A 13,251-nucleotide genomic window follows, 5' to 3' on the forward strand; every position below is an offset into this window, starting at 1 on the left:
AGCACAATAGCGGAAAAACAGCCAGCTTTTTGTTCCTCGGATACAAACGTGCACGCTGACATTCATAAGCCTCTCCTGCTCTTAACCCTTATCTTTTCCTACACGAACTTCAATGCTAACACCTAAAGTAAACCTTAAACAAAGCAGGTTTGAGGATGTAGTCCAGGCTTTCAGATCCTATGGAATCATTTGGATCTCGCGTAATAGTGAAAGCAGATGTGTAACCCGATTGCAGTTGGAATTATAAGATACTATCAGTCAATCAGTCAACATGTACACACACACACACGCACTGTACACAGCAATGTGCCGGTCTCACTTTCTTCCTGTCTGAAGTAACCCTCAGCCATGTTTTTGCGTCCCAGGAGGAATGCCTTTTATCATGTGACATGGTGGTGTTGGCAGCGGTGGGGAAAGGGGAGGTGGGGAAGGGGTCGTCAGACAGCTGTTTCCCATCAGTGCTCAGTCATCTACAGTCAGCCAGTCACAACCCCGCACAGAGGACCGGTGGGGCGAAGCAGCGGAGTGGAGCTCCGAGACAAGCGGGGGCCAAAATACTTCCAATTAGAAGGTCGTCCCAATTTGTTCTCCCGTATCCACGGTGCTCATCAGCCACCCCGGCCCTGCTCGCCTAGTGTTCTGCACAAACCCGTAGCCAGAGGTGAACGGGTTGCCGCCATCTGGGAGTGATTATGCTTTTTCCTCATTGTTTCCTGTCTTTTCACCCCAACCCAGCTCTGCCGAGTTCTGCTCGCTCTGCGTTGGCTCGGCTCCCTTGGCTTGTTCAGGTTCTAAGCCCCTTCTGTAATTTAAGACTGGCAATGCTTAACAACAGTCACTCATGCGCAGGCGTCTATGAACATGTTGTTCACCTCATCCGGCGCCGAAATGTGCTCAGCGATATGGACTAAAAGGCTGTTTTCATCACAAAGAACCCAGTTTCTCTTACAGCACACCCCAGTTCCATTTTCCCTGCTTGCTGTAATCTTGCAAATAATAGTTGTGCGCTATGGAATGAAGCTAGTCAGACATGTGCTCCTCCTTGAGGTGTTGAAAGCTTGAAGCTGTGCATTAAAGTCTACGGCGGGGACAGGAAGGAGCGGCCTGTGGCCACCAGATTTCACACGCTCCTCTCGGTCTCCTTTGCGTTGTCTACAATTTGGCTTCTGGCTGCTGCACACAGGCTGCTCGTTGTGGAAAGATGATGAATTGCTGCGGTAGCTTTTCGCCGCCTGCTAGTGGAGTCGTCTGGATCCCACCTTCCCGTGGAGCTTTATACCAGTGCATCTTCTCATCTTACCATGAGCTATTAGAAGAACCAACGCTCTCAGACGCCAGAGTCTCAACAGGCAGCGTTCGAGTAAAGGAGTAGACCCATGAGGGACCCAGGGAGATTTTGTTAGTTTTACTACCCTGAATGAATGAATACACTTGAAACTGATACGGCGGAGAGTACTACATAGATGACAGTGAATCTATTTTGGACAAGTGTTTGTGTGCTGCTCTCAAAAAAGTGATGGACAGACATAGCAAGCAACCCTTTATTACGCTGCCATGAAATGGGACTCGTAGGGTTGTATTTTCATCATGGGGAGTCAAGTACACAATATCCTGTTCAATTGGTTTAAGTCTTGAGAACACGGTTGCTAGGTGACTAACAGCATGACGGACCATGGCCTAGTTCTCCTTACTAAAGTGGTAATCATTTTGTGCTTGTTGCATTTTGTTGCCATTCCAGGAACAAAAAAGGGGCAAGCAATGGAAAATTAACAACTGAATTGAACATTTTTATTTGAAAACACTGCACGCTGTACAGAATTTCTAAACTCTTTCTAAAGTACGTTAGACTTTATTGAGCTACAGGGGAAAGTGGTCACAGTTGCTCAGCTTTACATAAAAAAAGACTCTTGAAAACCAGTAGTAAAAAAATATATACAACAAAATAAAGAAAATCATAATAATGAAATAAATAAAGTAAAAGCAAAAACTGAAAAATAGAAACAGAATTAAATATAAACTATCTACATGGGAAGGATAAATAAAGAGCAATATTATGAAAGGATGCTGTATGAATGAAGTCCTGTAGTGTTCACTGTGGGAGTGGAGCTGGGCGAGTCTGTTAAATTGACTCCTTAACTCACTAAACACAGCCTTACAGACGCCAATACTATGAGCAAATCTTATATGATTTGCCCATTGTCCACTAATGCACAGACATAATTAAATGCCACTCCGTTTACTCTTCTGTGTGTTTCGCAGTTCTACGAGATGACTTCAGACAGAACCCTGTAGACGTCATGGTCGCCGTGGGTGAGCCCGCAGTGCTGGAGTGCCAACCTCCCCGTGGGCACCCTGAACCCACCATCTCCTGGAGGAAAGATGGGACCAATTTAGATGACAGAGATGAACGTATCACGGTAAAAACAGACAGCAGGTCTTTGCCCTTGGACATAATACATCTTTCTGACCAGGACTGCAACTAATGAGCGTTTTTTTCTTTTTTTATTCCCTAATTTTCATTATCCTCCAATTTGAGAAGCTGGAATCAGCCATTTGGTTTTGAAAATAGTTTTTGTAGATCAACAGCTTGATTGAGCTGTTTTCAACCCTTATTCTTGTCTCAAATGAATAGTCCACGGAAAAACCTTTCAAGTACTAATCACCTCTCACCTCAGCAGGAATGTGAAAAAGTCGAGATTGCTGTATAATTATCTTGAGGTTCTCACAATCAAAAAATGGCTGGAAGAATTTGAGGAGATGATTCATTTGGCACAGAAAAAGCCCAATTGTAAAATAGTGCTTCAGGGAAAAGAAGTGCCCATGCTGCTGCTTTATACTGTATGCATGAGCAATAAAGTATGAGCATACGATCTGCGGTATGGAACTGATGGAATGCAGTAATTTGTCATGTGGCATACAGCAGGCGGCAGTGAAGTCTTTTCATGTTTTGTGTATACACTGCATTCATATTGCATCTGATGGGACAGGCCTCAAATATAGACCCGGGTTCCAGCATCTCATATAGGTTTGTGTGCGCGTTGATTTGTTTATCTGAATGGCCGTGCGTGCTCCTGGAGACACGCAGGAGAAGATTCAAAGCCCACGTTAGTGTGGAGTGACAGGTAGAGTCTCTCTGGGGGACTGTGATGGACAGAGCAGCTTTCTGTGATTTAAGGAGAGGAACGGATCAGAGCCGGGGGGGAGGCTCCTCTGAGGGAAACACAAAGGCTCCTTTTTGCTTTGTACTTTCCTACGTGCCCGTCTTTGTCCTGCCTAATAATCTTTTCTATATGGAAATGTGTCTTTGCCATGAGTGTTCACTCAAAGACATTACTTACTGTACAAAGACCAAAGTAGTCCACCACAAGTGATTCATGGCTCCTTTCCATCCATTTGAGTGCTTCCCTAGTTATTAATTGTAATATGTACATAAAGTAGGGGGTTATTTTTAATAGCGTTTTTACAACGTACTTACACACTATGTAGGCGTGATTTATGGATTTCAATTTAAAGGTTCGTGCGCCTTTATTGGACGAAATACAGTCTCACACATGTGTTGCCTTCAGGGTCACTAAGGTTATGTGGAGCGGAAAGAGAGAACGCATGCAAACAGAACAGAAAGCTGAGGTTTCAGCGTCCGAGATGGAGGATAGAGAAACCGCAGTTGGATTTCTTAGCAATGGAATTGCTGCTAAAAACGAGGAGCGGTCACTCCGGGAAATAAAAAAGCCCTCGGTCTGCTCTTTAATCAGCTGCTAAAGTTACTGGTGCAGCAGCATTCACAGTGCAGGAAAAGCTGGAAAATAAAAGTGTAACATGAGTCACTGGCACCGGTTAGATCATCTTTGCTGTCCCTGGCAACATTACATCACGACACAATTCGATATGGGTTCGTGAAATGATAATTAATATATAAATACATTGGTGCAACAAGTGCCCGTGTATGCCATGTATGCATGATCAGTCTGAGACGCAAATCCCTTTATCCGGGACCGGACTCGGTAATCTCAGTCACCAGTATTCAATATGGTTAGGCATTTGATGAAACATGTTGGTGTCTATGCTATGAATGGAAAACTACACTATGTGGAAGATTAGAAGCTAATAATAAATCTACAGGCATTGCCTCCATGTCATAAGTTCCTCTGTTTTATATTGCATAACCTTTAATAATAACTGTGTTTTAATTTGATAATGATATGCGTATTTATACTTCAAATTGAACACTTACTGTCAAAACATGCTAGGACTCCAGCAGCTAAGGTCTGATATCATTCATGGCTCACCCGTGGCAGAATAAGCCTCCCTACTGCTGCATGCCGTTATGCTTTTAGTCAAATATAGAATGTTTTTTCATCGGCCCTAATGTGAATCCAAACATGCAGCCCTAATCCATTGAACGCCGACAGGAATGGCTGAATCTGCAATACTAGTTCCCATACTCCCCACACATGCTCCCTGTGATTACCAGTGGTTGGCATTGTGTATCTAAAGCGCACACAACCACAAGTCGCACCACAGTTTGTTAAGTCTTCCTATGAAAACCACATCATCTACAACAGATTTGGAATGTCAGCCATAGTTAGGTCACTCATTGCTTATTTATTTTTTTTATTTTTTTTGATGTTCATGGTGGAAGGTTAGCCTAGAGGAGGCTGACTAATAAGTGAAAGGCTGTTGGTTTCATCCCCGCAGCGGCAATTTAATGATGTATTCCATTTGGAAGCTGGTGAGGAGACAGTGGCCACCACGCCAGGTGCTGCCTCCCATGACTCTGAATCATGCTTTTGTGGACACAGCACTGTAGGCAGCCTTGACCCGTGACCTTAAAAAATTGCAAAAGCCGCGCCATTAGGTGCTGTGTGCGCGTCCCCAGCGAGCATATATGAATAGCTTGAGTCCACGGCCTAGTGTGAGCAGGAAAGAAGCAATCTGAAAGCATAATAACCGGGCTGAAAGCTTAATTGAAGCCGAGTCTGGGAGAACGTCTCAGATGTCTGTTTGCACAAGGTGTTTATTTTGAGGTCTTCACATCGGCATGTTTCCTCTGCCGCTCCGGTATCACCTCTAACACCGGGTAGCATCAGGCTGTCAGTGCAGGAGCTCACATTCAAAAAGCACAATAACAACTGCTACCGTGGTCTGTGGAGGCATGTGGTAGATAGAAAAGACGGAAAGCAGCATGGAGTGCATATGTCTTTGACCTCTTTGTTGTGTGTGGGTGTTCTCTTGTGTGCGTGTGTGTATGTGTGTGTGTGTGCTCATAGTTAAGGTAGAAAAGTTTGGGAAAGGCAAAGTACGCTGACAAAACATCTAAGGAGCATCTCTACAAAGAGGCGGCGTCTTTGTTCCCGGGGTTCTTGTGTAGCACTAGATATGAATTATGTAATTTCATAATGGATGACCTTCTGTACGGCTTGAAAGGCACCGCCGATTCTTTTCAGCCGTACCGATGCACACATGCTCGTACGACGCCACGTGCTGTAATGCCATCATGTGCATGAAAATGTCTATTATCAAATGAAGGATAGCCAAAGATGTGATTATAGGAATGGGGGGGGGGCATGCATTATGAATGCGCCGTCCTCACTGAGACACTACACATTAGCATGGTAAGATCCTGGGCAAATACAGCTGCGCAAACACTTTTCTGCTTTCTTGTAGATTCGGAGCGGCAAGCTGATGATCACCAACACGCGGAAGAGCGACGCGGGGAAGTACATCTGCGTTGGAACCAACATGGTCGGGGAGAGGGAGAGTGAGATCGCCGAGCTCACGGTGCTAGGTAAAATTTGGGATGTTTTTCCCAGCGTTGCAGTGCTTCACTTAGCCTAAGTACTCTCTTAGTTTTAGTTTGCGCGTCGGCTGGAGTATAATGCCCTATTAATTATGTTGATTATGCAGCACTGCCATCCAGTCTGGCACCAGTCACGGGGCGAACATCTACCTCTGTCGCAGCCAACGTTATAACCTTTCAGCATAAAAGCTCCCTATGGTGCTTCTGATACCCCCACCTTCCAGCCCCTACTCTCCATCCCCCACTTATTTTCCCAACACTTTCCATCAGAGTAGAGCTCTTATCGGTATCACACTGTTAAGATGACCTTGGTTTAGGTTGCAAATATACCGTGTAGTGTCTAGTAGAGCCTTTCAAGGCTATGAGAATAATCCTGCTACATGTAGAATAAGGTCAACAAACGCAACCTGCGCATAATGAATGACTCACTGTAGATTTCTGGAGATACATGGGTGATGGGTTTTCCAGTTTGCATAATGGTAGTAAGCTGTTGGCCTTGCTTTTTTTGCCTTCTGCTTTTTCTATAAGATTTCTAACATATTGATGTGTTGGAGTCAACACTCCTTGGTATTGTTTATTCTTAAAGTAGTTCTTGCAAATACTTAAGAGGTGTTCATTATTTATTACATTCTGTATCTGCGATGAAGTGTCTTCTATCTCAGTAAACAAAGGGAGTATTGATTTTCTGAAGGTGTTATCGCTTTTCGTCCGCTTGCTTTTTTGTGCCGCACACTGCCTCCTTTAGGAACATTCAGTCCAGCAATGATTTAACGCTGAGAAAGTCCCTCATTACTTGGAATAAAAATATGACTTCTGACTCGTGGTTAGTCTTTAAAGACCTTAAAGTCTTCACACTGACACAGAGCTGCTTAATAAACAATGTGCTGGAATCTTGAGGCCTAGCCATATTTATGAGAAGGTAAACACTGACTGTAAGTTGATTTACTTCAACAAACCTCAAATCCAAATGAGTGTTATCTGATTAGCTATTTAACATGGTCAGTGACCTTGGTGATTTGCGTATAATATTTATTTTACATTCCTTTTCTAAATAATCCCACCGAGTAGTTCCAAGTTTAGGTGAAAATAGAATTCATTAGTGGTCTGCAAACGGCACTAACACGGCGAGATGAATCTACTTTTTGTGTTTGTGTTTCTGCGCTAACCTCCAGAGCGGCCGACCTTCGTGAAGCGGCCCAGCAGTGTGGTGGTGCTGGCCGACGAGACCGTGTCATTCCACTGCGTGGTTCAAGGAGACCCTGTTCCCACTGTCCGCTGGAGGAAAGATGATTCTGACCTGCCTAAGGGCAGGTAACTCACAAAGGCCCTCCACATGCAGTAATGTACCATGCAAACATGGTGTTTCAACGTGTTCTTTCATCTCTGAGCATGTGTGTCCGTCCTGCTCGCAGATTTGAAATCCTAGAGGACCATACCTTGAATGTTCGCCAAGTGACCTCTTCAGATGAGGGCTCCTATACATGCGTGGTGGAGAACATGGTTGGGAAGTCTGAAGCATCCGCCACGCTCACCGTGCACGGTCAGTACAACCCGACCTTCACATGCAATTTCCTCTCTTCTCTTGTATATGCAGTTCCCTTTTTTTAGATTTATTTTTCCTGGATGAGAAGTGCATGCAAGACAGTCGTTCCTAACGGGGGAACTAATTCAGTCGCATGGTGTCACAAATTATCGAGGGGTGACTCTTTTATCCGGGCCTAGTTTTCATTATGGCGCCTTAGGTTGCTGCCGCTGCTCTCAAGACAGCGCAGACAGGCGGAATTATCGCTCTGGCTTTCATGTGTGCATTTTTATTCTTTCCACTTCCCGGCCGGAGGTCGAATAATGTTTGCAGCTGTCACCAGTCCTAAATAACAAGGAGTATAATACAATGCAAGGGTTTGTTTACTCTGCGCTTCATACTAATGCCCTGTGTAAACTGAAAGGAGCATGCAGAGTAAATGTTTATGTGACCACAGAAATGGACTCGTATGGCTGTCGTGCCACAATGACACCCTTCTCTTCTTAAATTAGTGACAGGAAATGAGCACTGAGACACCTCTCGTAGTTGCGCACAGGCCTTTACACTTAAACACACACGCACACGCGGCAGTGACACAGCGGGTGACATATGCTGCCAGGACAGTAGGGCTTAATTAAAGATAAGGCCGGGCTTGTTGCATGCTGGGAAGTGACATGGTTCCAATTACATTGTTTTCCTCTTCCTCCAAAAAAACCTTAGCAACAAAAATGAGCGTGCGGGGGGGGTTAGGGGGGCTGAGCGTAGTTAATTTGGGCAGTAAAAGGAGAAAACAGGGCACTATCTAAATGAATGCACGTTTTATTTTATTATTAAATCCTGCCCTGTCTTAACATTTAGCTAGACTGCCACAGTCTTGACCACACAATAATTTTTACTTACCTACGTCTTTAGATATGTGTTTGATGTTACAACTGCCGTTCTAAATAGACGTAGCATGCCACAGAGCTAAATCATTGTATGGCTAATATACGTATAAATATATCTCTGTAAACCCAACTTTACCACAGTCATCTTCCAGCAGTACTTCGAAAATCAGCTGCACGGCGAGTCAAGCCATTCATTTCACTGTAAATCTCGCTCGCAGATGTCAAGATGTTCGGGCTGTTCTCACCCCCAAATGTGTCACTGTTTGTGTGGTACATTTTGTGCGGCAGAGATTTGTGTACAGCGTCAGTAGTTCGCACTTCTCCCCTCCGGACACAGTGGTCCTTCCTCACCCCTCACAGGTTTACATTCCTTGTCGGTAGATTATAGCTCGGGCCAGATATTGCTCTTCCTCTGTGACCTGTGACTCAAGCCAGCAATTACATGCAGCTTTTACACGTCACAGTCAACAAGTTGGTTGGGTCTAATTGGGCATAAACAGTGCACTTTGCTTTGCCCTTGTTTTATTTATTTATTTATTTGTGTGTGGTTCTGTATAGTTAATTAAGTAAAATGCTGAATGCTAGTCAGGCAAAATGCTAAAAATAAAAGGATTTTTTTGTTAACCACAAATAAAGTACTTAATGCACGGAAGTAATGTGTCTTCCCCAAAGACTATCTGGCCAAACCCTTTAATGGAGACAACTGAAACTCTCAAACCGACTACAGAAAAAGGAAAACTGACCCCAGCATAAATCAAAACTACAACGAAGTGATGAAAGACTACAAAGAAACATTAGACGAATACGAAAAGGGAACATGGTTGCTAGGACAAGCAGAGCAAATACAAATAGATACAAACCAACGTGAAATGACTACAGAGAGACGTATCACTTTTGCAAAGGGATATAAAACAACTACAAAGGAACATAGAACATGTCAAATGCAGTAGAACAATGACCATTTAAAATGACCACAAAGAGATGCAAGATGCCTCATAACTCATTCACGATGCTCTAGATACATTTTTTTTTGCTAGCAAAGCCAAGCTGACCCTTCACTTTAATTCCATTGTGCTCACTTCTCCACTCCTGTGCCAGTACTTTTAAGTGTGTCATTTCATTTGTGTATCCACCCTGATTACTCATTACACTGCTCTGTTTTGTGTCTTTTCTCTTGTAGTCAATACTGGTAAGTTGTCATCCATCCCTCATCCACCATCAGGCAGCAACAGCCAATCATGAGCCCCCTGTCACTGTCCTATCAACACTGTAATTCCATCCACCACTACAGTATGTAATTCATGTTATGTGTGGGTAAATGATCTTTTTATTTTTTTTAAAAGTGCTGTTTTTTTTATATTCTAAGAGGTAAAACCCGGTCGTTTCCCCGCTACACACACACTCATTCTTTATTCCCCGTGCTTTGTATGCACACTGAGATGTTCTAAAATGAGAAAATGTGTCAGTCAGGTAATTAGGGCCTCTCTCCTTCTTCTGCAGTGCCCCCAGCGTTTGCCGTTCGCCCCAGAAACCAGGTGGCGGCAGTGGGCAGAACCGTCACCTTCCAGTGCGAGGCCACGGGCAACCCACAGCCCGCTATTTTCTGGCAGAGGGAGGGCAGCGAGGTGAGACCGGGCCTCAGTCTGTCATCACACTAAATCACTGCTCAGTGTAAATAAAGGTAATGAATGGCCATCTAACCGTGATCTCCATCTCCCCCTCTAGAGTCTTCTGTTCTCCTACCAGCCGCCACAGCCCTTTAGCCGCCTGTCTGTCTCCCAGATGGGCAGTTTGACCATAACTGACGTCCAGCGCTCGGATGGTGGCTTCTACAGCTGCCAGGCTCTTAACATCGCTGGCAGTGTTATTACCAAAGCACTGCTAGAGGTTACAGACTGTGAGTAAAGAGAAGGGGCGATGGAGGGCAGATTAGTATGCACCTTTCCAGCTTCATTCCTTTCCCTTTTGAGTAAACAGGCTCCGCTGCTGCTGGCACGGTGTTTTGTTTTTAAGCAGGTATATTAGGCTGCAGGTTTACTTCAGTTGCAGACTGGTGAGAGCAGCTTCCCTCGTGGGTGTGGCGGTTGGCCTCGGTTACTCTCAGGGGAGGGGTTTCGCGAGATGCACCTCGCGTGTTGGGTTCAAAACTCTCCGTTTCCGTGGTGACTGTCTGCACTCTTCACAGACACTCTTACCTCCAAAAATGTAATATTTCAGAATGTAATCCAGGGGTTGGATCAAGGGAAACGCAACAACAAAATTGCTGCGGAACTTTTTTTTTTTTTTTTTCTTTTCATGAACACAGCGCAGTCTTTGTTCCCGTACGCTGCAGATATTTGTGAATTAAGACCGGGGGATTGCCATACGATTCATTGAAAGGTACATTTTAATGGAAAGTGGTATCAGGGACTCTTATTCAAAAAAAAAATATCTGTGTTAATTGCTTTAAAAAAGCAATTTAAATGTGCTCGGAGGCCCACATCAGCAATTACACACCTGTGTGATTGTGAACACACGTGTCTGTGTAACTTTGCACTGTGTTCATGCAGTACATTAATATAAGGTAATTGCTTTAGGCTTTAACATATAGCTAATTCAGCTGTACATTAAGTTGTTTTAGTAACACTGAACGTTGCTGAGATTGATCATGATAGAAACCTAAAAATTGAAGGTTTCCACTCAGTGGAAATTAAAAAAAGAAGGTGTCATGTTTTTTTCATTTTTTTTCCCCAATGCTCTGCACTCACTCCTACTTGTTTCTCCCTATTCTCCCTTCCCCCAATTTCTCTCCATCCTACAACACTCCTCTGATCCCCATTTGGAGTGGTGCATTTGTATGGTAATAACCAGCCTGCATTACCTCTGGCAGTTTTCAAGGCATGTTTCCATCACCTTTTTTTTTTTTTTTTTTTTTTTAGTATTTTTTAAATTATTTATTTATCTACATCCCCTGCCCCCATCCACAGGGTTTTAAAATGTGCGTGTGAGGGAGAGAAAGAGAGAGAGGGAGAGCTCTGTTATCTAAGTGGAACTGTTATTAGTTGGGCTTTGCCGTCATGATTGGATCCGGCTCCAGCGGTACCTTACTGCCCAGTGAACGATTAGTTGCTCTCCGCTGGAGGGGAAAAGTTGATTTCTTTTTCCTCCACTGCCTGCACAGCCATCTAAGCCTATTGTTCTCCCTCTTTACCAATTTTCCTCTCAATATCTTTCACATCTTATCTGTTTTTTTTTTTTCAGCATTTCATTTTTTCTGCTGTCATCTTACTTACTTTTCTTTCTTTCATTTTTTTTGTTATTAACTTTGACCTTTCATGAGCATCAAACCCCATTTTGTAATTCCATGACAGACTTTTGACACTGGCACTTTTTTTTTGCCTGCATTCAAGGCAAATGCAGAAATATGTAGAGATACACACAGAATGAGGGAGAGGGGAGGGCAGGTAGAAAACTCAACAACTGTCAAAAAGAAATGGAACTGATGATATGCGGTTATGTTCATCCTGACAACCTCCTGACTACCTGACACCAGTATTCGCCCCTTGTCGTATTGTGTAGTAAAATTATATGATCCTGAGCATTTAGTTTTATTTGAGATAGTTTGCCGATGCATTGACTACATGAAATATTTGTATTTTGTAGGAGAAATAACTGGATTAGAGTGAATGAGAAAGACATGTGAATGTTACTGTCATCAGAGTTTTGCGATGCTTTATGTTGTGCACCGGTCAGCCATAACATTATGACATTATGAGTGTGACTCATCAGAGAATGGACATGGGTGTTCTGAGGGTGTCCTGTGGTGTCTTTGAGGGTCTTTGGATCCTATGGGTTGAGGGGAGGGGCCACAGATACCTGATCAGTTTGGGATCTAGTGAATTTGGGGGCTGCTGCCATCATTGCTATGGGGTTGGTTTGTCTGGTCTGGTCTAGGTGGGTGCTACATGTCTAAGTAACATCCACATGAATGCCAGGTCCAATAGTTTCCCAGCAGAACACTGAATTGTCACAAGATGGTCAATGTTATGTACTTCTGCTGTCAGTGGTTTTAATGTTGTGGCTGATCACTGTATATAATGTGTAATGCTACAAGAGAAGTGTTAACGTTGTTATTCTTTTTCTTATTAGCTGGATCAGACCACCCTCCTCCCGTCATTAGACAGGGTCCAGTCAATCAGACTGTTCCCGTAGACAGCACGGTAGTACTGAGTTGCCAGACTGCTGGCACTCCACCTCCTACAGTCCACTGGATGAAGGATGATACGGTGGTGTCCCCCGTGGACTCTCGAATGTCCCTGACAGAGACAGGCTCACTGAAGATTCACTATACTAAGGTAGGCAGTAAGGTGATACAGTTCTTCCAGTTAAAGCACTGAGCCAAGCCATCCTCCTAAACCCTGCCTCTGGACGTTCTCTCATCAGCTGGGAGATACCGGTTTCTACACTTGTAAAGCTTCCAGTCCCAATGGTGAGGCTTCCTGGACGGCATACTTGCAAGTGGAAGGTAGGTTATGTATATTGTGCACAGCAAGAAAAACTCACAGGAGAGTCACATGTGGTTAACCTTTTAATTCATTTGTTGGCAGAGTTTGGAGTTGTTGTCCAGTCCAGTCATCCTGCAGACCCTAACCTGATCCCCACTGCTCCATCCAAACCTGAAGTGACCGACATCACCCGTACCTCAGTCACTCTGTCATGGACATCCATCCCCAATACCAGTGCATCACCGGTATCCTACCTAATTGAGGCATTCAGGTTAGACGCGTGTGGGATGCAGCAGGTTTGAATCAGTGTTGATGGTGCAGCCCTTTTATTTGTGTGTTATGTTTTTTTCCCACCTGCAGTTACACATTAGGCAACAGATGGGTGACTCTAGCTGAGCATGTGAAGGCTCAGACCTTTGTCCTGAGAAACCTGAAGCCTGGAGCTGTCTACCTCTTTATGGTCAGAGCGGTGAACGCTCACGGCCTCAGTGATCCCAGTCCAATCTCAGACTCGGTCAGAACACAAGGTCAGTGCTGGTTTTCCCATTCCCTTTTAAAGGC

At 44.2% G+C, this 13,251-nt stretch overlaps 1 protein-coding gene across 2 annotated transcripts in view; it reads left to right on the forward strand.

The window, feature by feature from the left end:
- LOC125021441 (roundabout homolog 1-like) overlaps positions 1-13,251 on the forward strand; it is an 86,052-nt gene that overhangs the window by 63,734 nt on the left and 9,067 nt on the right. For both annotated transcript variants that reach the window (XM_047607514.1, XM_047607515.1), the window contains 11 exons: positions 2,260-2,417; positions 5,665-5,785; positions 6,970-7,108; positions 7,210-7,337; positions 9,387-9,395; positions 9,707-9,831; positions 9,932-10,103; positions 12,335-12,540; positions 12,629-12,710; positions 12,793-12,961; positions 13,051-13,217. In XM_047607514.1, the coding sequence (XP_047463470.1) occupies positions 2,260-2,417; positions 5,665-5,785; positions 6,970-7,108; positions 7,210-7,337; positions 9,387-9,395; positions 9,707-9,831; positions 9,932-10,103; positions 12,335-12,540; positions 12,629-12,710; positions 12,793-12,961; positions 13,051-13,217 (1,476 nt within the window). The remainder of the gene's footprint in view (positions 1-2,259; positions 2,418-5,664; positions 5,786-6,969; positions 7,109-7,209; positions 7,338-9,386; positions 9,396-9,706; positions 9,832-9,931; positions 10,104-12,334; positions 12,541-12,628; positions 12,711-12,792; positions 12,962-13,050; positions 13,218-13,251) is intronic.

This window comes from Mugil cephalus, chromosome 15 (assembly GCF_022458985.1).
Source record: "Mugil cephalus isolate CIBA_MC_2020 chromosome 15, CIBA_Mcephalus_1.1, whole genome shotgun sequence".
NCBI lineage: Eukaryota > Metazoa > Chordata > Actinopteri > Mugiliformes > Mugilidae > Mugil > Mugil cephalus.